The 26,584-nt window shown below is 46.7% G+C and overlaps 3 protein-coding genes across 3 annotated transcripts in view; 1 reads left to right on the forward strand and 2 right to left on the reverse strand.

The window, feature by feature from the left end:
• Nucleotides 1–11,042, reverse strand: part of LOC108504813 (gonadotropin-releasing hormone II receptor-like) — a 28,331-nt gene extending 17,289 nt beyond the window's left edge. The window contains exons 1-3 of the mRNA XM_017830265.1: nucleotides 11,027–11,042; nucleotides 6,082–6,191; nucleotides 5,314–5,414 (exon numbers count right to left, since the gene is read on the reverse strand). The gene's annotated coding sequence lies outside the window, so the exon portion shown is untranslated. The remainder of the gene's footprint in view (nucleotides 1–5,313; nucleotides 5,415–6,081; nucleotides 6,192–11,026) is intronic.
• Nucleotides 926–11,925, forward strand: CILP (cartilage intermediate layer protein). The gene is made up of 9 exons (XM_017830264.1): nucleotides 926–1,063; nucleotides 2,598–2,724; nucleotides 3,544–3,627; nucleotides 4,391–4,444; nucleotides 5,874–6,059; nucleotides 7,150–7,464; nucleotides 7,571–7,679; nucleotides 8,138–8,295; nucleotides 8,860–11,925. Exons 2-9 carry the CDS (start codon nucleotides 2,664–2,666, stop codon nucleotides 11,196–11,198), a joined length of 3,306 nt encoding a protein of 1,101 aa, XP_017685753.1. The 5' UTR covers nucleotides 926–1,063; nucleotides 2,598–2,663; the 3' UTR covers nucleotides 11,199–11,925.
• A 4,918-nt stretch (nucleotides 11,926–16,843) lies between these two features.
• On the reverse strand, nucleotides 16,844–22,000 carry MTFMT (mitochondrial methionyl-tRNA formyltransferase). Its single transcript, XM_017830321.1, is given in 10 exon segments — nucleotides 16,844–17,138; nucleotides 17,140–17,289; nucleotides 17,594–17,676; nucleotides 17,985–18,066; nucleotides 18,605–18,696; nucleotides 19,239–19,314; nucleotides 19,772–19,874; nucleotides 20,682–20,804; nucleotides 21,173–21,385; nucleotides 21,891–22,000. Coding segments are annotated over 10 exon segments (1,083 nt in total). The 3' UTR covers nucleotides 16,844–17,087.
• Between the last annotated feature and the right edge of the window lie 4,584 nt (nucleotides 22,001–26,584).

The following is a 26,584-nucleotide window of genomic DNA, read 5'->3' on the forward strand; positions in this document are numbered from 1 at the left end:
CCTGTAGCAACTGGCAGCACAGTCCCACAGTGCCAGGGCTGCGTGCATGGGTGGCAGTCACTTGCACCAGGCCACATGCCTTGTCAACACTCAGAAGCCCCAAATCCACAGAGCAGCTGCCACAAGTTACATGGGAAAAAACATAGCTGCAGAAAGAGGAAAGACCTGAGGGGTTGAAGCCAGCCTGGGGCAAGCAGGCAGCTCTGGTTAGGGGTCACTGCTGGATCTCCCCACAGCTCGAGGAAGATGCAGTAACATTTGCAAGGATGGTCCTGCCTCTGCAGCTCTGTGCTACCACTGGTATCCAAACCAATCCCTCTGGCTTTGTCCCACATCCTCACAGCAACCTCATTTGACCCCTGCTAGAGCCAGTGCAGGGGCAGAGGTGAGCAGGCAGCGCAGGGAATGGTGCCCAGCTGAGCTGTACCCCAATGCCTATGAAAGGGGGGAACAACAAGGGCAACACTGGGTGGGCACCGCGTTTGTCCCAGACCACGTAAAGCCAAAAAAGCATCCCCAAAACTCATTGCCTGTTTGCTGTATCTCCACCTTGAACTGTCAGCAGCATCTATTTTAGATCTAGACCCCAGGTGAACCCCTGACAGTGACGGTGCTGTGCCAGGATGCGGTGTTCACACTGGGACGTGATACCCACTCCGTGCCCTGCCCTGCCACGCCGTGGCACCGCTGCCAGCCCCGGCGGCTGCTGCTTCGCCGCAAGTTTTTGTTTACCATCACCTTATTAAGGGATTATTCAGGCTGCGGTTTCCTCGCGCGTCCGATCTGTTTGTGCTCGCGGTCCGTGGCTCGCTGCCATCCCCTAAGCTACACGCCGGGCTATATAAGCGACCCCGCCGCCTGGGCGGCAGGGAGGCTCGCACACAGCCCGGCTCGGCGCAGGAGAGTTTCGGTAAGCTGCAATTTTCTCTTCTTCCCAACTGCCTGCAAATCCCTGAACCCGCAGCTGACAAGCCTTCGCCTCGCCCCCGGATCTCGGCTCGACTGGCGGCTCTGTGGCGAGAGGACGGGACTCTCCTTAATTGGGGTTTTTATGGTTTTTTAGGTAAGAGAAAAAACGCAACCCAACCCTGCTAAATTTTTCCCCTCCGTGGCAGACAGCAGTTATATAATTCTGCTATGTTATTAAAGCGGCGTAATTAACAGTGGCTGTGATTGAAGGCGAGGTGGAAATTAATTAATGGGTAGATGAAAGCATGGAGACTGAAAAACATTGATGAGGTCTCCTGCTTTCCGCTTCTCCCTTCCCCATCCCAGCTAATGCGTTTGGGGCAGGGTTACGGGGACAGCGGGAGCGGGGATTCGGACTGGGACAGTGCTTTACTCACACAGGGCTTTTGATCTCCCGCGGCTGTGTCCCTCACCGGCTCCCTCAGCTCCCTGCCGTGGGGGGACGCAGGCAATTCCAAACCTTCCCTACCGCCAAGATCCAGCCGCTTGAACCCCCCCTTTCCCAGCATCGCGTATCCCGGGGACAGAGGGACGTATCCCATCCTAAACCCAGCGCTGAACAAGTCACAGTCAGCTCCAAAAATAGGCGCCGAGTGGGAAACAGGGTTAATTTTTCCTGGTTATTGTCTGGCTGCGAGTTCACGGCCCCACCGTAAGCCCACAAAACACCTCTCATGTGTTGCTTGTTATTTTTGCTTGATTGGGATTTGCTGAGCCATAATCAAAGTATTTCTTAGTCCCACATTCCCCAGTCTCAGAAGGGATGGTTAGTACCACTTAAGAATAACAGGGTGTTCTTACTGCTGGCTGCCCTTTGTCAGGCACATTTTATGGGAAAACTGAGGCACTGAAAGGCTGAGGCAACATTTCCTCTCCCCTGGTTCACTAATTTTGGATGCATAAAATAAAACACCAGCTGGTCTCACCTGGGATAACACCAGCTCCATGGGTACCTTCAGAAATTAAATACTCAAAGTCTTGATGCCACAGGGCAAAGGGAGTCACTGAAAACAAGGTCTAAAGTGACTGAGCTGGGAAAGAGTGACACAAAGCCTCAGTCCCACCTCTCTGCCTGCAGGAAAAGGAAAATATTGAGCTACTTGCTCACACTTGCAGCAAAGACTTGGCTTGTGCACGGGGTTTTCCACTTTCAGAGGTGCTTAGGAGCCATCCCCCATGTTCTGGGATGTACTGGGATAAGATGCTATCCTCACACTACACTCAGTTTGCAGGCAGAGGGATGGAGACATGGAGATGGTCCTTGCTCCTGCAGGGAGCAGAGTGGGGCGTCAGGGGGCCTGTGGTGCCGTGTGGGCTGTGAGAGATCCCTGTAGAAGTATTTAAGCTGTTTCAAGGCATGTTAAGGAGATGTCATTACAAAGCAGTGCTCTGCAGAATAGATTTGGGCTCAAGATGTGACAGTGAGAAGCAGAGGGGATGCGAGCACAGATGTGGAGCCCCTGCTGCTCCTCCCTGGGGGGAAAAATGAGGAGCTGCTGGGGTTGGGTGGGTGGGCACGGTTTATAAGCTGCCTCATGGCATGCTTTGAACTGGTTCAGTTTGGGAGAAGCTTCCCAAAAGCAGCAGGACCTGGCTGAGCCTCAACCTGGCTGGACTTGTCTCTGCAGGACTGGGGAAGGCGTGGGACGGCTGTGGAAACTCCAAGAAGCCCCTGGTCATCTCTGGAGACCACAATGGTCACTGTGAAAGGCTGGATCCTCCTCCTTCTCCTCCTGGGAGCCACATCCATTCTAGGTGAAGGTTATACGTTCCTGTTGCAGTCCCCGCACTGTCCCTGCCAGTGCAGGCGCGTCTGTGGCACCGCTGAGCCAGCAGACACAGCCTGACATCCATGCGGGGTCCTGGTCTGGGTCAGAGCGGCATTTGCCCGGCCAAACAACTTCCAGACAAGGACTGGCTCTCATCCAGCCCCCAGAGCATGTCTGTGAGTCAGCCAGGCTCAGCCAGCCTCTGGTTGACCAGGGATGAGCTCACCAGCCCACTGGCAATGCCGGGATCATCCCTGCCTGCCATCCCCAAGACCCCACATTGTCCAGTCCTCACCCATGGGAGCTGGTCACAGGGGAGAGCTGGTGCTAGGGCTTTGCTCTCCAGTTTAAATAGGACTGGTCTCAGCAAGCACCACAGGAACCAGCCACAACCACCAGCTCCTTTCAGGCATGCAGGTGGCCAGCAAGTGCAGAAACCAGTCCATGTCCCATCACAACATCCAACCTCATCCACCTCAGGTTTGTTTCTCCCTGTGCAGGGAGAGGCAGGATATATTTTATCACTACAGCTATAGAAAGATGAATTGATCTGAGCTGTTCCAACACAGGAAGTACAAAAAATTTTCCTTCGGTGATAAGGGAAATAGAAAGTTTTTATCATGCCTGAGCTGCAGTGATGCTTCACTCGGCATCTCCTGCACTGCACCCTACAGGACCTCTAACCAGCCACAACCCAAAGGGAAAGCAGTAATACTGAGCATAAGGATGCCCGGTCCTTTGAATCTAATTAATAAGTTTTATCCTTTGTATTCATCTGATTTATTCTTTCATTTATCAACCTTAGGACAAAGGATTCTGAAACCAGCCCTCAGCAGGGTCCAGATAGGACAGAAAACCTTCAGCCCGCTGGTAATGCTCAGCTTGGAGAGTAAGTTAATTCCCACCTTGGGTGGATTTCCCTTGCTGGGACAATTTTCCCAACAATTTACAACCAGCCAATCTTATTTGAGTAGATGAGGACATTTAGGGTTAGAATCATTCTATGATTCTGTGATTTAAGCAATGGAATAAATGTTAATAATCCATGACCTCCTGTAGGGTTTTGGCTATCGCTGACACACTGTTGGCTCCTCTCCTGGAAAAGGGAAGGTCAACATGTGACCATAGCCCCGACTCCTGTGGGAGGCATGCAGGGCTGGGAGGGTGAGAAGAGCCCAGGGATGGGCCAGCACATGCTCTGACCTGCCTTTCCCCTGCCCAGCCTGTCCCCATGCTCAGGGCAGTTTGTGACACCATTCCTTTAGAAGTAAAGCCTGTGAGGCATTAAAGACCTGCAGAGCCCACTCTGCTCATGAGGAGATGCCTCAACCACTCAATCTTTACTGCCCAGCACTTGCAATTTAAATTCCAGCAGGCACTGAAAGGGCTGGACATGCTGATGCCATATCCAAAGGATTCATGTCCTAGCCTTTTGTCTGGCTCCCAGCAGCAATCTTAGCCATTGGGAAGAATCAAAGCACAAAAACCCTGGACTCCCAGAGGTCCCCTTCACTTGCTAAGAGTTATTTTTAGGAAAACTACCAGGAGAATTGTTTTCCCCTCAAAGTGGATGACACAGGGCAGTGGTGCTGAGGCTGGCTCCATGGCTGGAAAACCCTGCTCAAATCACCCCCAGTGTCCTCTGCCCGCAGGTACGAGGAGCAGCTCTCGCCGGGGAGACCCAACCTTCACCTACGTCAGACGCAGTAGGTTCCTGCCGGCGGTGCCATGGGGTATCCCTGTCCCTACCTCCCCACATCCCTGCCAGAGCTCTACACCTCAGCTTCTCCCTCTTCTTCCACTTTCTGCTTTCTCTGCTGTTGAGGCGCTACGCAGAGCCATATAATGCTTTTCCTCCACTGCACTCCCTTCTTCATATCTTATTATCAACAGCCCTGCAGATTAAAGCAGCTGATCCCAAATGAGCTTAGGATCTTGCTGAGACCCAACTTTAATCCGCTGCACATTAAATTTTTGCTAGGGGAGAGCACAAATGGCCATTTATCCATGGGATGGGACCATGTTTCCAAGCCCACCTCCTCCTGCATCCCTCCAATTACTAAATAAGGTCGTGGATGTGCTACTCGGGGTGCTGAAATGGAGGTGCTGATGTGCCAGCACATTAAAAACTTGCCCATCTAAGCCAAGCATTCACTCTAAACCAGACATGCTGCTCCCATGGCTGCTCTCATTTAAAGGGTCTTTTACACCCACATGCTTTGTTTTTGGCCATCACTATAGGAACAGTCTAGCCCTGTGCCTGTCTGCCTTTCTAGGAAATAACCCAACCTGCTTTATTACAAATTAGGTGGAAGAGTAGGTACAGGAGATGACACAGCACACATCTCCAAGAAACCCCATTTTTAGAAACTTTAGTCACAAGCTCATCCTTGCAAACATTATTAGAACATTGTCATTTAAAAACAAGCCCAAACCACAGACTTGGAGTGGATCTCATCCATTCAAAGTAGCTTAAATTAATAACATCTAGTAGCCCCGTTAAAGAAATCCCTTTAAAAATCTAACCCCATATTAAAGTCTCAAATGTCTTTTGCAAACTCTCTCCGTGTTTTACCGGTCAGCTGGTCCCTGACGTGCTCAGGCTGCTCAGTAGCATCTCAGGCTTCTGGTTTGCACACAGTAAAAGTGGTGCTCACAACAGGACACACGCTGCCCCTATAGAAAACATATGTTGAAGTTTGGTTAAAGCCATTCAACATGGTCATACCAAAAATTTTACCCTTTTTTTTTTTCCCCCTATTTAACCACATTTGAAACACAGGCGAGTGTTGCCCTTCAGACAGCATTGAAATGACAATGTGTGTTTGATTTCCTTTAAGCCAAAGTTATTCAACACTAAGCATGAGCTGCCTGCACTTTGCTCCCTTTGAGTTTATCTTAATCATCCTGAATTCGGTAGCCTGCGGGGAATTAAGTCAGAAGCCTTCAGACGCCTTCTTGTGCTTTATTTCTCAGCTCCCTGAAATGCTTTGAGTCTGTTTAATCCATGTGGTGCATAATATCCAAATGTATAGTCTGAGCTACATAGAAGCTGCTAAGAAAACAACTGCCCAGTTTTGGGGCAGCTGTGCGTGTAATGTGCGTCTCAGTAACACACAACTGATGTTATTCAAGGTCCACTGGTGCAAGATTCAAAAAGGTTTTTGTCTCCATGGTCGAAATGGAGCGAGTGCTCAGCAAAGTGTGGCCAAACCGGGGTGCAGAAGCGTACCAGATCCTGCCTAGCTGAGCGCCTCTGGGGCGTGCACTGTAATGAAGCAACTGAGGAAGGGCGGCTCTGCATTGGACATGTTTGCTCAGGTGCTCCTATAACCTCACTTACGGGCAGGGGAGGATGTCCTGGTCTCACCACCACGAAGGCGTTGTGCTCCCTTCGCTGTCATTTTACCATCTTTCTCTCCTTTGCCAGAGTTCTGTGATTCCCAAGCAAGTCTGGAGAACAGAGCACAGGGAGTTTATAGCCAAATAGCAAGATGACAGGGGGATCCAGATATGGGGGATCATCAGGGACTCACAAAGATCTTGTCAATATAGAAAAACATCCCATTAATCTCATTATAACAGCAGCTCTCAGGGCAGAGTTAGTTGCAGGCAGATGCCTCCATGCAATCTCCAAGAAGAAGTGTTGGGAATATGAAATTGCCACAGCTCCTGCTGAAGGGGCTTGTAATCAATTATGTTATTCTTATAATCCGCTTTTAACAAATAATTCTGAAAACAGTCAATGTTTTCTGCAGGAAAGTTGTTTCAGGTTTTCTCTGATTTCTTACATTTATTTCCAGCTTTGAAAAAAAATTATCAGGTAGTTGCTGTACAGGGATGGCCTGTGATTATAAAAGGAATGACCTGAGCTTTAGAAAGATTATTATTCAGGACTAATCACTATAGGTAATGAATATGTTTCAGAATCAGTGGGAGACCAATTGTTAAACCCATTGGGTAATGCTCACTTGGCAATTACCCCACATCCTGCCCAAGCCAGGATACCACTGAATAAGGGGAGACAGCTTTTGGTATAGGCTACAGTCACAACTTTTGGGCATGAATTGGTAACAGAAACCTAGAAAGTTTAAGGCATTTGGATTTGTAATTTTGCCAGGGTTGAGCTAAGAGCTCACAGTGCTGAGCTGGATTCAAATTTCCCCGGAATTCAGTCCTTTGGGGAAGGTAAATAACAGTTCCTAGCTGTAATTATATCCACGTGGCTGCTTTCTACTAATTGTCAGGTTCAGAATGACATCGTCCCTGTGGATAATCAGAAAAAATATGTTTTGGATACAATTTATTCCTTACGCAGTATCTGCCTTATTGCATCTAAATTAAAAGCAGACACGAGATCGTGCTGTGAGCATCGTGGGGCTGTTTTTTGACCTGCCTGCCTCTCCTCCAGGCTGCAACATCACCTGCCCCATGGGCCATGTCAACGCTGACTGTGACTCCTGCATGTGTGAGGATGCCACTCTGCACGGGAAGGTGTCTCTCGAGGATGGGTCGCCCGCTGACGATGCCCGGGTCTACCTGCAAGCCAAGAAACTCAAGCTGCTGACAATGGCCGATAACAGAGGCATGTTTAGGATCCCAGGGATTTGTCCTGATGGCAAAAACACCCTTAAAATAAAGAAAGCCAAATATGCAACAGCGACTGTCACCGTGCCCGAGAGCACCCGGAGAAACCTGGCGATCCAAGTGCAGCTGCATCGATCAGGTAGCCCCAAAGAGGGGGGATGCAGGAGGCTTTATGCAGTAATCAGAAATAAATTGTGATTTTAGGAGGGGAAGAGTAACGAGATGACCTTTTCCTTGTCCTGCAGGAAAACCCTACATTTTCAGGAGCCCTGAGGACAAAGCCAGGAGAGTGGGACAGAGTGTGTCATTCTGCTGCGATGCCCGCGGGAGCCCAGCCCCTGACCGCTACCTCTGGTAAGGAACTCGAGTTCGATCTGCCAAAAGTCTTAGCTGTCCCATGGATTCCAGTTTTGCCTCCTTACTCTCTCCATAAGGGTGGGGTTTTAGGTATAAACCAGCTGAATACGCTGAGAACTGATTGCTGCAAGTGATGGCTTCCTCAAGACGTGCAGACCTGGCACAGCAATGTCATCTGCTGAGGGATTCACTGGAAAAACACACCAAATCAAAAGAGTTTAAAAACCTCAGCAGAAAGACTGGCAGCTCTGCCTGCCTACCAGCTGCCCAGCAGCCACATCTCAGTACTGCTAGGGCAAGGAGAATAATTTTTAGGTGATGCCACATAACCAACCTAAAAACAGGGAAACTGAGGCAGAAGGTCTGGCAAAATCCACATGGCATGATGCAGGATTAGGCCATCACTCTGCTCTAGCCAGGCAGTCAGACTCTGTCCCCTTAACTGTTCCTGGCAGGTACCACAATGGCTCACTGCTGGATCCCTCCTTGTACAAATATAAAAACAACCTGATTCTGAAGAACCTGAACAGAGAACAGTCAGGAGAGTATTTCTGCAAGGCCAGCAGCGCCGGGGGGTCGGCCAAGTCCCAAGTTGCCAAGCTGGATGTCATAGGTAAGAGAAAATGTGCCTGATGCTCTCCAAGCAGCTGGGGAGGCGTTGGTGTTGCAGGAACCAGAAACTGTGATACATGTGGGAAAGAAAAGTTACAGGAAAAATACTTGAGTTTGTTTCATGCATCAGTTTGCAGACAAGCTTGTGTGAGCTGGTCATGAACCAGATGCCCTCTACAAACCGGAGCTCTGGACTGCAGATGACCTGCCAAGCTCAATCTGCTGTTTTCAGTTGGTTTCCCACTGTACTTGCTGCCTGACATGGGAATATTTCTGTTTGTTAAGGGGTCTTTTAAAACTTTAGGACACATTTTATTCTGGCCATAGTCAAAAAGCCAGGCAGCAGCAGCTGGGATGCCCCCTGCAAACAGCTCTTAATCAGGGACCTAAAGCTAAAGCTGAGCTACCTGCTTCACTGAAACCAGGCCAGATGAATTCAGCTAACCAGAATCCTGCAAAAACCTCAGTCTTATTAGGAGAAATGTTTAGCTGAAAGGGTTTCAGACCATATAACAATGTCTGTACAACTATATCATGCTGCTCATTAAGAAATCCTATTCAACAGGAAGAGAAGAGGCACCCTGTGACCCCCAGCCCCAAAGCCACCTCATCCGACTTCCTCACGACTGCTTCCAAAAAGCAACAGACTCCTTCTACTATGATGTGGGCAAGTGCCCAGCAAAGACCTGTGTGGGGAAGCTGGATAAGGGACTCCGGTGTAAGGACAATGTCTCCTACTGCTGTGGGGTATCCAAAATGGAAACCAGGGACATATCCTGCAATGGGTACACCCTCCCCACTAAAGTCATCGTGGAATGTGGCTGCAAAAAATGCACTGAGACCAAAATAATGGTTCGAGGCAGAGCCACAGCAGCGGATAATGGAGAGCCACTGAGGTTTGGCCATATCTACATGGGGAACAAGAGAGTGAGTATGACTGGCTACAAGGGAACCTTCTCCATCCATGTCCCAGCAGACATGGAGAGACTGGTTTTAACTTTCGTGGATCGGCTGCAGAAGTTTGTGAACACAACAAAAGTTCTGCCCTTCAAGGAAAACGGAGGTGCTGTGTTTCATGACATCAAGCTACTAAGAAAGAAACCCCCTGTTACGCTGGAATCTGCTGAAACCAATGTGATCTCTTTGGGAGAAATGGAAGAAGATGACCCAATTGCTGAATTAGAAATTCCTCCCAACGCATTTTATAGGAAAAATGGAGAGGCCTACAGAGGCAAAGTGAAAGCCAGCGTGACATTTCTGGACCCAAGAAACATCTCTACAGCCCCTGTGACACAAAGTGACCTGAACTTTGTAGATGAGGAAGGAGATGTATTTCCGCTCCGCACGTATGGCATGTTTTCTGTGGACTTCACTGATGAACGGGGCACTGAGTCCCTTAATGCAGAAGATGTGAAGGTTCATTTGGATGCTGCTCAGGTCAAGATGTCAGAGCACCTGCAAGAGATGAAGCTTTGGTCCCTGAACCCAGAGACAGGGTTGTGGGAGGAAGAAGGGGACTTCAACATTGAGAAAAGCAGACGGCGCAAAAGGGAGGAGAGAACTTTTTTGGTTGGGAACATGGAGATCAAAGAAAGGCGGCTTTTTAACCTGGATGTTCCGGAGAGCAGACGGTGCTACGTCAAAGTCCGAGCCTACAGAAGTGAGAGATTCCTGCAAAGTGAGCAGATCCAAGGGGTTGTGATTTCTATTATAAACATGGAGCCAGAACCAGGGTTCTCCTCCAACCCCAGAGCATGGGGCCGTTTTGACAGTGTAGTCACTGGTCCCAACGGTGCTTGTGTGCCCGCCTTCTGTGATGAGCAAAACCCCGAGGCCTATGGAGCTTATATCTTGGCAAGCATGGGGGGTGAAGAGCTTGAAGCTGTGCCCTCTGCTCCCAAACTCAACCCTGCTGCTATTGGGGTCCCACAGCCATACCTCAACAAGCTCAACTACAGGAGGACAGACCACGAGGACTCCAACACTAAGAAAACAGCATTCAGCATTAACATGGCCAAGCCAAGCCCCAATTCCCCAGAAGAGAACAATGGCCCTATTTATGCCTATGAAAACCTTAGTGAATGTGAGGAAGCTCCTCACAGCGCTGCGCACTTCAGGTTTTACAGGATAGAGGGAGACCGGTACGACTTCAACACCGTTCCCTTCAGTGAAGATGACCTCATGAGCTGGACCGATGACTACCTGGCGTGGTGGCCCAAACCCATGGAATTCAGGGCCTGCTACATTAAAGTGAAAATAAACGGACCCCAAGAGGTGAATGTAAGATCTCGTAATATGGGTGGGACGCACCCGCGCACCATTGGCAGGCTCTATGGGATCAGGGACGTCCGCAGCACCCGCGACCCCCAGCAGCGGGACGTGTCGGCAGCCTGCGTGGAGTTCAAGTGCAGTGGAATGCTCTTTGACCAAGACCGCGTGGACCGCACGCTCGTCAAGGTGGTGCCACAGGGCAGCTGCCGCCGAGTGAGCGTCAACAGCATGCTCCACGAATACCTGGTGAACCACCTGCCCATGGCCACCAACAACGACACCAGTGAGTACACCATGCTGGCGCCTCTTGACCCACTGGGACACAACTACGGCATCTACACTGTCACTGACCAAGACCCGAGGATCGCCAAGGAAATCGCCCTGGGCAGGTGTTTCGACGGCTCATCTGATGGCACCTCCAGAACCATGAAGAGCGATGTGGGCGTTGGGTTGACTTTCACCTGTTCGGAGAGGAGTGCAACGGAGCAAAGCATCTTCCAGTCTCAGAGGAACTCGGGCCAGCAGTCCATGCTGGTTCAGCCAGGGCAGAGCCCCGCGTACCGGAGGCCGCCAGCAAGCCGCCGAAACAACCAAGTCAGGATCCCCATGAGAGGTCAACGTCCCGTCTCCTAGAGCTGTAGAGAAGCGTTGGTAAAGTCATTCACGCTCAATTAAATATGATTTGAAAGTAACATCAACCTGCTAATAACCTAAACTGGTAGGTGTCATTATTTGTGAGACATAATTAAGGTGCCACTTCTTTTTTTCCCCACCAGAAAGACATCAGGCAAAAATTGGGGGCCAGCAGCAGTAGTGAGTTCATGTCTTATTAAATGCATCCATAAAAATCTTCTTTCTGCCTGACATTAAACAGCTTCACATGATAGCCTAAAGGGAAGACTAAACACATGATTCAATTAAGTCATGCACATAAAACATTCTTCTGTTCTGCAGCTGCAGACTTTGCCAGCCCAAGTACCTGTACAGTAGTTGGTAACATGAAAAGGAATAAACTGATTTCCTCATACTGAATTCAACTGCAAGGTTTCGTACTTGAAATGTAAGTATTTTATTTATTTCTAGCTTGTTTTAGAATGACTGTATTCAAGCTAAACTACTGGCAGCTGCATTTCTAAGAACTCATATGCTCAATAGCACAGAGAAGCCATATGGATTTGTAGGCTCCACGTGGATAAAGCTAGAGTTTTCTCTTGCTTCTTGCATTATTTGACAAGAAAATCCATGCTCTACGGTAGGGTAGGTTAATAAAAAAAGTAATTTTGTAACTCTGACAACGCTGTGTCACTTCTGTGTTTGAAATGCCCAAGTAAATAAACCACATGTAAAGCAGAGCAAGGAATAACCTGCAGGATTTCACCTTTCTGTTCGGAAACAGGTCACAGCTTTATCAGTGTGAGGCTGATCCCAGGTATGGGTGAGGGGTTTGGTGGGTGCCTGGTGCTCCCCCAGGTCCAGGGTTTGGCCATGGCATGCTGCAGTCAGGGAATCTGTGCCCAGCTTGAGATGTGGAGAGTCAGCGACAGTGCTGGGAGAAGCAGAGCAGCAGGTCTGGGCAGAGATGAATTAAAGAATAAAACAAAATGGAGGGAAGAACCTGTGCTTTAAGGATTATAGGAAACCAGGCAATATAGAGCAGGGCTGGGTGAAGGGACAGGGAGAAGACAGGCTTCCCTCACACTCAGCAGCGGGACACTGCTGGGCAAGAAGCTGCTCTTAGCTGAAGACACAGCTGGCCACAGCAGGGGTCAGGCAGTGATCCCTCAAGTGACCTATTCCATTTCCCTCACTACTTCTACAGCAACAAGGACCTCACCAGCACAGAAGACATCCTGTGTTTGTTTACTCCCAAACACTGGCAATAAATTTTTAGGGTGCAGACAAGCCAGCAAGCCTCCAACACCGCAATTCCCACTGAGAGAGATCACAAACAGGTGGGCAGTGCTACTGGGTGCAAACTGGAATTCAAACATTTCCCTCTCCTCCCAGTCCCCTGCGATGGATATGAAGCCAGTTCTAGGTCTATGCTGTCACACCTACAGCCCATCAAGGGCACGGGGAATCCTTCAATAGCATTTAGCAAGCTTCTGAACAGGTTCACAGGTCTGACACAGGGCAGCCTGAAATATGCTTAAAAAGGTAAAAAAACCCCCCTAATAATCCAGGTTTTTAGGCAAATTGACAGTTATCAAAGACAAGCAGAAAAGGAAGAGCTGTGGAATACTCTGGCACATCCTCTTCATACCAGTCAATTTAGACTCTGTGTATTTTCTTTTGTGTCTAGTCTGCTGCAAGGGCTTGGCTCGAGCTGGAGCCAAGGCAGCCAGTGGGGAGCATTAGCTTGGACCTTCCCACAGAGCTCTTGGCTTGCACAGAGAAACGTCTCTTCCCTCTGCTCCCCTCCTCCTCTGCAGACAGATAGCCAAATCCCAAACTTAGTTTCATCACTTTGAGGGTGAAGTAACACAAATGACTTTCACAGACCAACCCAGGAGATAAATGGATGAAAGCAGGCTCAGGAGACGATCCCTGTGCCGCATGTGGGCTCGCCAGTCAAACACAGCAGAGTACAGGGCTCTTCCTCCTGGGGAGAGATGTCTGTTTAACAGCACTGAAACGGTCACAGCACTACAGCCCGGAACAGCCAGGAGCTCTCCAAGTTTCCCCAGACTGTCCCCCTCTGCAGCTTAGCACTAACTTGGAGGAACAAACTAATCTGTGCACTCACTGAGTCCCTGAGCTCTCCAAGGCTGCTGGCAGAGTGTGTTGGACACAGAGCAAGACAGAGGTTTCAAACACGGGTGCTCAAGCACTACCACCAGAAAACAACCTTGGTCCCACAAGCACCACCACTCAGTGCTAACACTTCACCATCATTCCAAATACATTAAGCAAGTTTATATAGAAGAAAAGCTGCACCAGGTCCTGGTGTCCCCCACTCACACAGGTTTTATGCTACAGTTCAATGTCAGTTCTGACTTCTCCAGCTTGTGTTTATGGTCAGTGTATGGCAATGTCCTTTCTGCAACCTGAAACCTAACCCACACTCCCACATATCAAAGGAGAGGATCAGCTGGAGGAATGCAGGGAGGCTGGGACTCAGCTCCTCCCTCAGCCTTAGCCTTCAGACCACCAACCTTGAGGAACAGGCTGAAGCAGGAGACCTGGCTCCTAAACAGCAGCAGGTTTGTGGCTGATGGCAAAGCATCTTCCATTAAGGTCACTTAGTTTCCAACCCTCAGATAAATCCAGTGACCTATTCCTCCATCCTGTTTCTAAAAAAAGGAAACTATTGCTTCCCAGAAGTTACCAGGATGTCAGCAGTTGGGATAAACAAAAGGTGAGATGTTCTTGTCTAGCCTCAACTTTCAAAATTATTTGGGGGTTTTGCATGTAACTTTATAAAAAGACTCAAGTATTCCTCTGATTAGTCACTTACATTTTTTGTAATTTATTCAGAGAACAGGAATGAAAAGGTTTCCTAGGAAGCAGGGGAAGTGGGAAGCTCACGGAACACGAAACAGATGCATCTAACTGCGAGTCACCAGCATCCTGGGAAATATCACTCCCTCTAACACTTGTTTGAATTCCATAATGAAATCATCCCTATCCAACACCAGAGCCCTTCTGGTGTCCAAACATTCTGCAGTTCTGCCAGTAATTTGGCCTCAGTGATGTTAAACTGAGCTATGGTGGAGGCTGGGTCTATGAATACCTCTGCTACTTTCCCTCTGTCCCCTGAGAGGAGAACAGCTGTTTTATTTTGCTAGGATCCCCTTCCAATGGCCAGAGTGGCTTGTACTCAACTTCAGCAGCAGCGCTGGGGATTGAATCACTGTGACTTGTGTTCCAGAGTCAACCCTGACATGCTATTCCACACTTCATCAGTGAAAGCCCCATTTTTGTTTTGTCCGTTCTGCAAAAATAATCAGATTTTCATTACCTACTGAGTCAAATCCCAACAGAGCCAGGTGAAAGCAAAGTTTCCAAAGAGACATTTTGGCTAACAGCTGCCTGGGGAACACCAATTCCCTTTAAAGCTTCCCCATATGCCAAAAATAGCATGCCAAAGATTTCCTCTATAAAAAAAATAAATTAATCTTACCTTCTTTTGCACAACTGGGGTAAAGTTGTGCATATTCAGAGCTAAGATATAAACTGTTAAGCGACACAGAACTGTCCAATCTTTTATAACTTCTTGTGTAGAAAGCAAGTGAAGCCTTAAAGCAAACTGCAGAGATCAAAAGATTAAGTTACAAGTACAGGTACCCTGGCTGCAATATGGTTTAGACATTACTTGCTATTAAACAACTCACTGAAGACATTCTGTACCAGATTTTCACCATCTTCTGTCCAGCTGACCTGGGGTTTTGCCCAAAAGGGATGCAGCGAGCTCCATCTACAGGGATCCTGGGCACATGCCACCTCGAACTTCCCAAAAACGCAGGGAAACTCCTCCCTGCTGCTCTATGCTTTAGTGAGAACTGGAATTGCTGCCAGCCAGCAATAACTGACAGCAATAGGTCTCACACGAGGCTCCATCTAAAACTGACAAAAAACCATACACAAATAAATTAAAGAACTTTTAAAGAATTTTCTTCAAGTCATTCGTAGGAACAAAGTGGTTCATTTAAGAGTTTGGTTATCTAAGAACTTTTAATCTCGACTTTTGTGCCTGATCTTTTGACACTGCATTCTTTCTGTAGGAGTCACACCTCACTGTTCATTTTGTTCAGGTCATAAATGAATCACAATTCATTTTCCAGTGCCCAGGGACCTGGGACACCAGAAAAGTTGGGTCCTGAAATACTAAAATTGTTGAGTCCCAGTTAACTAAAATACTTCTCATAAATCCAAAACTCTTTATCATTAGTGCTTAAAATTATCTCTAAATTGTGGTGGTGGAGTTTTGGGTTGGATTTTATTTTGGTAGACTAATTTCTCTGCTAATTCAAATTCTGATACAATCCATGCCTGAGGCCAGAGCCCCATCATGCAGCTGATTAGTGTCAAAAACCTGTCTGTGGGGAAAGAGAAAAAACGTTCTTATCCTCAGCAAACATTGAATATTTGAATTCCAATGATGCCTATGAACGTTCTTTAAAAATAACTGATGAGAAATTCCCAGAAGCTCCAGCAGGGAAAACACAAGGCAAGCAGCCATACAGTTATGACCAGTGATGTAGTAAAACGCAGAAAACTCCCAAAACCACCACCTTCCCGAAAATCACAAAAAAAATCACTCACCCACCCACCCTTCTACTGGCATAAGGCAATAACTAACCTGTCACAGACTGATCTAAACAGACTAAAAGCAAAATGACTCCACAACCTTCACTTCCAAGGAGTGGGTAGGAGCAAAACACAAAAATACATCATTTGCTCGGAAATTAACTTGCCAGATTTAGATCTTCTGCAGCACAAACTGCACTGAGTCTGCAGCCAGAGGCAACAGGAATTCTCCACAGCAGCCTGACTTCCACCTTGCTGCTGTTTCCAGTTTCTGACTCTGATTCATAGGCTTGGATTTCTTGGAGGACCGTGTGTTTTGGAAAACCTGTCAGAGGCAGATTAATGTCGGACCAATGGCAATTAAAGAAAAATACAGCAGCATCTGCTTTAACAGATGCTTCTTCAGAAACATTTGAATCCTTGTCATGTAACACATTCTTCTAGATTTTTTGCTTTTACTTCAGTAGAACTCAGAAAAAAACAGGAAAATGTTGAGCAAATAACATCAGAGCAGCTCCTAAGATGTGGCCAGTCTTCATTTTGCTGTTATCCTCACAGTGCTACCTTACTTCTAAGAAAAGAAAGTTTAAAAGGGTCACCAATTTTGGGGTTCTTCACATGAAATACTCATATATGTCATTAACCAAAGGCTGAGGAAAAGCTTGGATTAGATTAACTCCTCATGATGGAGAAAGTACCATAGTAGAATGTACACTTTCTGGATGGATGGCACACAAATATTAAATGGGATGTATCCAAAGATATGAAAACAGAAAGGAGAAGGAAGAAAATTATCATGGGCAAGAAAAGATTCTCTAGACCTTCACAGCTAAGTTATTAATCTCAGTGTGGGGATACAAAGGGTGTTTTAGGGTCCACAAGAAAATCAAACTAGATAGTCTAAGTCTCAGTGAGCACTAAACTCTGAATTAGAGAAGCACTGGACTTTAATATTTTCATATCAAAGTAACTGTGCAAAACTTATCCCTGAGGAAGATTATACCAAAAGTCCTCAAAGAGAAATTGAAAACGTTGTATAAAAATAAATTTATTTCTCAACAGTGGAAATGGGGATTTTATTTACCACCTTCAGCATTCAGAGACTCTCCTCCTTCATGGGGAAAGAGGAGGAATCAGGAACCCACGATGAAAATATGCAGATGACAGTAGGATCAAACACTTTGGGAGGAAACCCTTAATTAAGCTGAATGTTATAGGTGGGCTTTGAAATATTTTATATTTCTATTAACTTACAGACATTTTAAAATACATCTATTGTTTTATATCCTGTGCCAATAGTCCCCTCTCTTTCAGAGTCTTTTTTTGCCGTGCTAAGTTTGAGTGTTTGAAATCTGCATTCCTGATGAACTGTCCGTGGATTCTGTTGGAACCAAGAGTGCATATATCCATTGTAGAAGTCAACTGCTGTAAGCTTCTTCTTTAATGTGACTGTTTTGATTCCAACCCAGCCTTCCTAGAAATAAAAACAAATAAAAATGGCATAAGTTTCTTCCATGTTTTAAAATTATCTTTAGCTCTCATTGGCTGGCTTACAGAATACATTTTGTTTAATGTCGTCAGGTTTACAAGTCAAAATTCTTGCTTGCACGTGCAAAGCCTGTTAGTGGAAATTAAAAGTTTAAGGTAACAAAAAGTCTTGTGCTAATGTAAAGTAGTAGAGAGAATAAAAATGGACAATTAAAACAAAAGTTACGCAATACACGAATACTAAAAACCTCATCTTGGCAGTGAATATAAAACAAATGGGAAAAGCCTACCTTGCATCGAACTATCAGTGTTTGGGACACTTTATGGAACAGCAGTGAACCAGGAACAGCTTCACAGTCATTTAGTATTTGATCTAAAAACAAAGCAAGATCATCTTGCATTTTTATGCCAACGAGCGCAGAGAAAGTTTGAAACAATTCTGTCTCTTTGAAGCATGATAACAATCTTGTGTCAATATTTTGCTCAAAAATATTTTATTGTATTCTGTGTTTTATTATAACCAAATGAGCAGGAAGAATGAGAACAGTCTGGCACTGCATCTGATCCATGAACACTCACTAACTGTTTGCTCTGGCACATCCCTCAGCCAACATAGCACTCGGATTCCTGCAGAAAATGGTTATAAAATTTAACTTAACAGATTAATTTAAAAGTAAATACCAGCAAAACCAGGGATATTATCCACTTCCACAAAATCCAGAAGTTTAACAGTAGTGCCCTTCCAGAGTGTCTGCAAAGGAAACTGGAAACAGAAGCAGATGACACAGTGAGAATATATTCACAATTTACAGGCAACTGTCTAGTGGGTTTTTTTCTTATGCAAAATACCTATGATGATAACATTAGGGGAAAATTTATATATGTGTCTAGATGGGAGACTTTCCTTGTTCTTCCTCATCTCTAACCATTATCATATGCGGGACTGAGTTAAGCAATTAGCTACAACAGCCCTTTCACTGTAGCTGTTTGCAGTGTTTACTCTCATGCAGAAATGTCACTGTAGTGTTTTAAACCCTCTCAAACACATCAGGGGAAATCTCAGAGCTAAGGGAACAATATAAAATTACTGAGCTGATTTCACACTTGGCATCAAGTTCACAAGAATTCTCCTTCACATTAATTCCACCTCCAGTGCTAAACTATCAGGATTTTAAAACACATGCTAAAATTACAGAGGCTAAAATAACTAAATCTGAGGTTCAGTCATCAGTTAAAATATCTACACCAATGTCAGCCATGCTAGAGGTCAGAAAAGGGTTCAAAAAAATCCACTGTCTTACCATACTTCCTATTGCACGATGCAGTTGAATTATTTGTTTAGCTGTTTGCTCCTCCCATTTTATACAACTCTTCGCTATAGAGATTTTAGGAGCTAAGGAGGGGAAAAAGAAATCAGAAGATTTAGTAGTTTGTTTTGCATCTTTTTGCAAAAACAAACAGCTGTGCTACTTTATCCTATTTTAAACCTCAGTTTATCCTGACCAATGGCAGGTTTACCATCCAGCCGTAGGTACCTCAGACAACAACTGGAGAAAAGGTTTTGTAAAAAGCTCAGTTTGGATTATTTATATTTTAATCTCAGTTGTTCTCCTATTTACCCATTGCACTGCAAACTGACAACATGTTTACAAACACAGCTGTAACCCTTTTGTCTGCATTACAACCATGAAGAGTAACAAACTCATTTTGTGACATCACCACTGATTTTGATATTGACAAAGCCACTCTGAAAAAATAAACATAATGTAGTATGTCTGGAGATTTCTGAAGCATTTTTAAGACAGAGAAGGCAGTGAAGAGACCATACTGAGAAAGGAATCTAAACAAAAATACAACCCAGCACAGCAGGAAACTTAGTTTTCCAACTGATAAAAAAAAAATTACCAAGTCACATTAAACAGTATGTATACCTACCAAATGTTACTCCTTCTTTTGGCTGCTCTTTTTTGTTTTTTAAGCTTTCAGGCAAGTTTTTCAAAACTGCCAACAGCTGCAAAATAAATTTTGAACAGGGTATTAGCCAAGCTAAGTTTAAGCAATAATAAACAAAGTAAAACTCAATTTTTCAATAGTGAAACTTTCTTTTGAGCTTTTAGAAAACTAGGTAAGTATATAAGAAGTATATAAGACTTGCATCCTACACACAGATACACTAAAGGCATTCTTCCCACTGAATTACAATTAAAAAAACCACAAGTATTTTTTAATGGATTATATCCTCTCAGATGTTTATTCCAGAACAGGACAGAAGCTGATTATTAAGATGAAAAAGTAGATATTCACTTCAATGAAAGAAGAACCTGCACCGTTTCCAAACACAGCACCAAGTTTCAGATCATTCTCCTTTTAAAGCTGCAGTTAACTCAGAATAAGATTGATAAGAATTCTGTTTGCACATGTTCAAAGCGAGGTACTAATTAGAAGTGACAGAGTTGGCAGGACTTTACCATGTTTGCACCCATCTTTGCTAACATCCCTTCCAGCTCCTGTGCTGTACAGTGGGGAGGAACAGCAACCTCTTCTTGCTTAATAATTGGACCTACATCAAACCTGCGAGGAAGAAAACACATGAGTTTACTGGAGGAGCTGAAACTCAATTAGCAGTTCAAAACCCTGCATTCAGTACATTAACTCAGTTACTAATTACCCCTTTTTCCCCCTCTGAAAGTACTTCCCACACGTCATTTTCACATTATCAAATGTTTGGTTCACAAGACGACACAGGGAAGAGAGTATCAGATCTATCTCAGCAACAAGATTCACCTCAGCAAGCTGAGGCTGATATAACACACAATTCACAGTTCAGAACATCAGATCTCAGAAGAAACAACCTGAAGTACTCAGAGGAAATTTTTTTTGCACTTTCCTAAGATCTATTATCAGACAAGCATGTAAGAAAGAAAAGGTAACTAAGATAACGTGTTTCCACAAGCCTTTTAAGCCAGATTTTGGGCTGAAACTAAACTATATAAACTGTCTCATGCCTAGACAGGCAATTGCTTGTCCTCTGTTCACTTACAGGTGACTCTGAAGTCTGAAAACCAGATCTTTTATGTCCTGTCATATCAAGTCTATTGATAGAGCTGTGTGACTGTTCTGTCTGCTCCCTGTAATAATGTTAATAATTAGAGAACAGGCTTGGAGTGCAAATTACACACTCACTAAAATACTGTATTTGTGACAGATCTCATATGGTCAGATGAACATTTTTAAGTGTTTCTAATTTTAATATTAAACACACATATTAAATAATAGTCATTATATAGACTGATTTAAATTATTATTTCAGTGGTGATGATTTAAAGTCCTGAGAGGCAACAACAGCAGTGAGTTGCTTGAAAGGCACATCAAACCTACCTTTTTGGTCTTATTTCCATAATTGTCACCCCAGTCACCCTATCACCATGAAGCACAGTGTGGACTACAGGTGCAGGACCACGCCATCGTGGGAGACAGCTGGGATGGATGTTCAGAACACCACTAAAACGAAGTAATTCAAAGTCAGAGTAGGAACAGTACTTGGAGCACACATAAACAAGTGTGTAACACACACGACAGTGAAACTACTTTCAGAATTATCTGCTCAGACCATCTGAAGTCTTACTGGCTTAAATATACACCTAAAGGAAAATTCACACTCTATAAACTTCAGTTTCTCAGTAAATACAGAAAGAGAGATGAGAGGAATAAAGGTAAACACATTCTGCTGAACATTTGCATAAATTTGCATCAATGTGTTAAAAGACAATGAACCTCAGATCCCAGGTATGTTGACCTAACCTGCTACAAGTCACAGGTGCTGACTCAAAACCAGAGTACAGTGACAGATGTCCTGTCCACTCACTTACTATGGGAACTGCAGAATCAGGTCCTCGCTCAGGAGGCGTCCGAATGATGCCACCACCCCCACATCGAACTGCCCCGCGGGCCCCGTGTGCGGCCACTCGTGCACAGGCAGCTGGAGCTCCCGGGCACAGCTCCTCACGGGCAGGCCCCCGGGCAGGCGGGACGGCAGGGTCACCACCTCCAGCCGGGACACGAGCGGGTCCTCGCTGGGCTCTCTGGGGGGACAAGGAGTTGAAGGCCTTGTAATGGTAGAGCAAGGGAGAGGCGAGGGCTGGGTCACCTCCACCCCTCGCTGTGCCCCTGTGCCCTTCCACAGCACTTGCCCCTCCACCTCCCACCCCCTTCCCTGACCCTGCCCTCAGCCCCCTCACCACCCTTGGACCCCAGACCTCCTCACAACTCCCACAGTCTCTGTGATCCTGGTGCATGGACCGACTAATACCGCCGCGGTCCCTGTCCCACCCTCAGGCTCCTTTCCCTCCTCTTCCCTACCACCCTCTGCTCAACCCACGGTCCCGACCCCTCCTCGTGCCTCAGTGACCCCCGAGCCCCATCACCGGCCTCATCTCCCATCCCTCAGTGCTCAGCCCTCCCTCACCCTCCACAGCCCCTCAGGCTCCGCGCCCCTCAGAGCCCGACTCCCCCTGAGGCCCCTCTCACTGCCCCGTGTCCCCTCAGGCCCGTCCTCCTCCAGGCCCGTCCCCCCTCTGGCGGCGGTACCCGGCGGCCCGCAGCGCTCGCAGGGCGGTGACGGCGAAGCGGTCGGTGCCGAAGAACAGGACCCGCCATGGCGGCCCCTCGCGCCAGGCGCGCACCAGCCGGGCCCGCATCGCGGGGCTCCCCGCGCGACGCGATGACGCGCCGGGACCCGCCCCGGGGCGGGGCCGCCCCTCAGCGCTGGGGGGCCGCGGGCAGCGGAGGTGCACCGTGCGCTTATAGAATATCCCGAGCTGCGAGGGACACGACAGGGTCATCGAGTCCCACTCCTGGCCCTGCGCAGGACACTGCAGCAGTCTCACCATGTTGTCCAAACGCTTCTTGAACTCGGGCTCGGTGCTATGAACACTGCCCTGGGGAGCCTGTTCCAGTGCCCGGCCATCCTTTGGGTGAAAACCCTCTTCCTGATATCCAGCCTAAACACCCCCTGACTCAGCTTCATGCCGTTCCCTCGGGTCCTGTTACTGTTCACGAGGGTGAACAGATCGGTACCTGCCCCTGCGCTGCCCCTCGTGAGGGTGCTGGAGACCCCCATGAGGTGGCCCCTCAGTCTCCTCCAGGCTGAACAAGCCAAATGGCCTCAGCCACTCCTCACGTGGCTTCCCCTCCAGACCCTTTACCATCCTTGTGGCTCTCCTTTGGATGCTCTCCAATAGCTTATATGTCTTTTTGATTTTCTGGTGCCCAAAGCTGCCCCTAGTCTCAGACTCCTTTCGATAGTGCCCAGTGACAAGACAAGGAGCAATGGCCATAAACAAAAACACAAGTTCCACCTCAACATGAGGAAGAACTTCTTTACGTTGAGGGTGGCAGAGCACTGGAACGGGCTGCCCAGGAAGGGCACGGAGTCTCTCTGCAGACATCCCAAACCCACCTGGACACGTTCCTGTGTCACCTGCTCCGAGTGACCCTGCCTTGGTAGGGAGGTTGGACTGGACATCTCTGTGGTTCCAACCCTGACATCTCTGTGGTTCTGTGATCATGGTGTGGGGTGGTGGGGCTGTCAGGGCAGCCCTCGGGGTCTGTGCAGCTCTGACAGCTCCAGCCCCCCAGTGTCAGTGCTCCCAAGCAGTGTCACTGTGGCCACAGCCCTGTAACCCTGACCATGAATTGTCTGTGCTGCCTCAGTGCAAAGATAACATGGAAAAACATTGTGGGCAGAAAGGAGTGTTGACCCCGCAGCCACTGCTCTGACAGCATTTGAAAGGCTGATTCCATTGTCTGCCTCCATGGACAGCTTCATTTTAACAGTGACAATAACTCAAAGAATGTTTTCTTGTAAACTATGGGGTCAGAATCACCACTTAAAGAACTGTCTTCTCCCATAACATAAGTATGAAAATATTTTATCATTCTGCTAAGAACATTCTTTCCCCGCATGGGAAGATGGTTTATTTGTGTAGCTATTAATGTAAATCACATACAGAGATTCCCTTGCGCATCTAAATCACAGTTTATCCTACAGTCTTTGCCACTAGGAATTTCTGCAGCAAGGAGTGTGAGAATCTGGAAACATTTCCTATATGCCAGTGAAAACATGTAAATTACTTGGAAAAGGAATAGTAGAATTTTATGTTGGATACACGAGGGAAGGATCAAAAAGGAAAGTGAAATTTTGTGCCACACTAAGCAATGCTGTGCATATTCATTCCCTTTTTCATGTCTGTATGCTCATCATTATGGTTTTCTTCTCTCAAACATTGAAGACGCCACCATTTTCAGTGGTAGAAACACAGGAAAACTAATGAGAAAGGGCTGTTACATGTTAGGAAAAAAATGAGCCAGGCCATCCTAACGGAGATTCTTCCGTTCCTGCACACTGAGAAAAGGAGAATATGCTACCAAATACAGAGGTAATTTCCTAATCAATATGTAAAAATCAATTGCTCAAAAGAATTTATAATTTTCTATTACTTTGGAAATCCCATAAAAATCCTCAGCTTGGTTGTGTACAGGACAGTCTTCAATTCCACAATTCCAGCTGCCTCATCTCAGTGCATAAATGAAAGGATATAGTTAAAAAATATAAACAAGAGGGTAGCAAGGATGAAGGATGAAAGATGCAGGCTTCTGCTTGAGAAGAGAGTAAAGCTCCCAGCATGGAAAGAAGATGGGGAAGAAGGGCAGGTGAATGGTCTGACTTATCATAAACAGGGGGCAATTAGTTGTTGCACAATAACCAAGTGATTACAGACACTTATGGGTATTGGGCCCTTAAAGAGAGGAAGCAGTGTTCTGCACAGCGTGTAATTTCAGCCCTTATATCAGATGCTGAAAAATTTGACCACATAATACCTCAGATGCTGGAAAATCCTCATGGCTTCCAGGGGCGTGCTGCACAGTCGCTGGCTGGAAGGCTGGAAGGAGACATCCTGTGTGGTGACAGCAAATACCAGTTCTCTGAGGTCTTGGGCAAAGCCCTGGATTTATTACCAGCACTTCAGAAAGGCCAGGGATGTACCTGTGTGTCTGGATGGCCCAAATGCCGCCCGAAAGCTGGGAATCTGAACCCAGAATCCAGCTGCTGCTCGGTGTTCATTTCCAGGTATCAGATCCAGGCACTGAATGTGTCCTCAGCACCCTGTGTGAAGCTTCACCTGCTGCTCCTCCAGGACTTAAATCCTGGAGATGAATTCTCACTTCTGGCAGTAGTTAAGGCTCCTGGAAATACTGTAACTCCATGCTGAACTTTTGCCAGACTTACACATGAAGTAATTAATGTTACATTTGTAGTGAGTTTATGAGGTGGACTTAAATTCCCCCAAGTACACTTTCTCCCAAGTGATTCATCCTCGGCTCTGATACTGCTGCACAGTTCAAACAGATTATGCCTGTTATTCAGTATTATGCCTTGGACACAGTGTACGTGTATTTTAACTGAAGATTTATCTTGATATAAATTTTTTTCAGAATGAAAGCAATTATCTGATTGTTTCACAAAAAAAAATCTGGCTTTTCTGCTGCATTTGAACTCTGCTTTTGTACATGGAATGGAAAAAACAAAAAAACAACCCTGCATGTTTAGTTATTCTGTAACCAGGCATTTCAGGTCAAAGACACTGAAGGGATCAAAAAAGATAAGCAAAATTAAAACACCGAGGTCAGACAAGCTCTTCCCAAGACTAGTGAAGACAGATCCGAGGAGGAAGCAGAACAGAAATCAACATCTTATCTGCACTTTGCTTCCTGGCCAAGACAATGAAAGTGTCTCCAAGAAGTAAAAAGATATTGCCCATTAACCAGTGCCAGTGTTGTCAGGGAGACAAAAAATCAAACACTCACAGCCTTGCTGAAGAGGTTTCTCCTGAAGCCATTCACGGTTCTCTGGAAAAGGAGAGGATTACTGGGCACAAGAGCCAACTCTAACCAGTGGGAAACTGTTTTTATTTCCATGTACATCACGCTGAGTCCAGCTCAGCCACTTACCTGCATCCTGACGCTATTTTTGGGGGGTTATCATGAGTGGAACAGGAGCTGCTGTGCTGGTGCACCGAGGCTTGTCCCTGAGCCACACCACTCCACCCCAGGGATGCAAGTGGAGGCCACCCATGGCTTCACTACTGCCTGGAGGACACTGGGCTTGCAAGGGCTGCAGGAGGGATGTGGGGTCTCCCATATGGGAGGAGCTGTTGGACACCTTTCCTACAAACAGCCCAAGGCAGGACTGGAACCAGGTGGTCACTGTGGAGCTGCAGAGGTGCCTGTGATGTCCCAGGAGCCACAGGTACTCTGTGTCCTCTGATCAGGCTTCTCCACCTGGTTTTGGTTAGGAAAATGTGGATTATACCATCATGCCCAGCTTCCACACAGCACTTGGGGAAATGATTTTTTGTAATTAAAACATAGATACATAAATCAAGCCATGTAGAAAATTGGGATGAAAAGGAACCTTCTGGGGCTTTGAGGTCACCATCCACCCATTACAGTCACCTCTTCACCATGGGCAGCATCTCTATCCTTCTACTCTGAGATTACTCTGGGACCAGGTGTCTTCTCTGTACCTTTCCCAAAGCCAGAGGATTTGGTTGTGCAGCTTGTGAGACCTCTTGCTGGCCTGTTCCTCTACCCCTTCCCTGGCACTGCAAAGATCACAAGGGCACTGGAAAAGCCTTCCCTACTCTGATGGCACTTTCTAAATGATCCTGCTTGAAATGAAGAGGAAAGACAGCACAATTTGCAGTGTGGTGGGATGTCCCAGCTGGAACTGCCTCCCCCAGCAAGAGCAGCTCTTGTTTCCTGGAAGATGCATTTCTGAGCTCCCATCTGATTGCTGCCAGGCTGAGGCTGAGCAGTGAAACATCTGTTTGGGACTATACATGTCTGCTGGATGGGATTTCACAGGGGCAGCCAGGGAAGCTCTGATGTAGATGTGAGATAGGATTCAAAGGATTAATTGCACCGGAGCAAAACTTCAATGCCAAAGATCACAGAATCATAAAATGGTTTGGGTTGGAAGGGACCTTAAAGATAATCTCATTCCAAACCCTTGCCAGGGGCAGGGACACCTTCCCCTAGACGAGGTTGCTCCAAGCCCCATCTGACCTGGCCTTGAACACTTTATTTCAAGGAAAACACTGAGAACAGGACAAATATAAGGACACTGTGCCCATCTCCAGTAAAGCTGGAGCTAACCAATGCTAGCTGTGTGCCCCAAGCACATCACTGAGAGGCATCTCGTGTGGTTCGCAGTGTGCAGC

The sequence above is a fragment of the Lepidothrix coronata genome, unplaced genomic scaffold (assembly GCF_001604755.1).
Source record: "Lepidothrix coronata isolate B3197 unplaced genomic scaffold, Lepidothrix_coronata-1.0 Scaffold176, whole genome shotgun sequence".
Classification (NCBI taxonomy): Eukaryota; Metazoa; Chordata; class Aves; order Passeriformes; family Pipridae; genus Lepidothrix; species Lepidothrix coronata.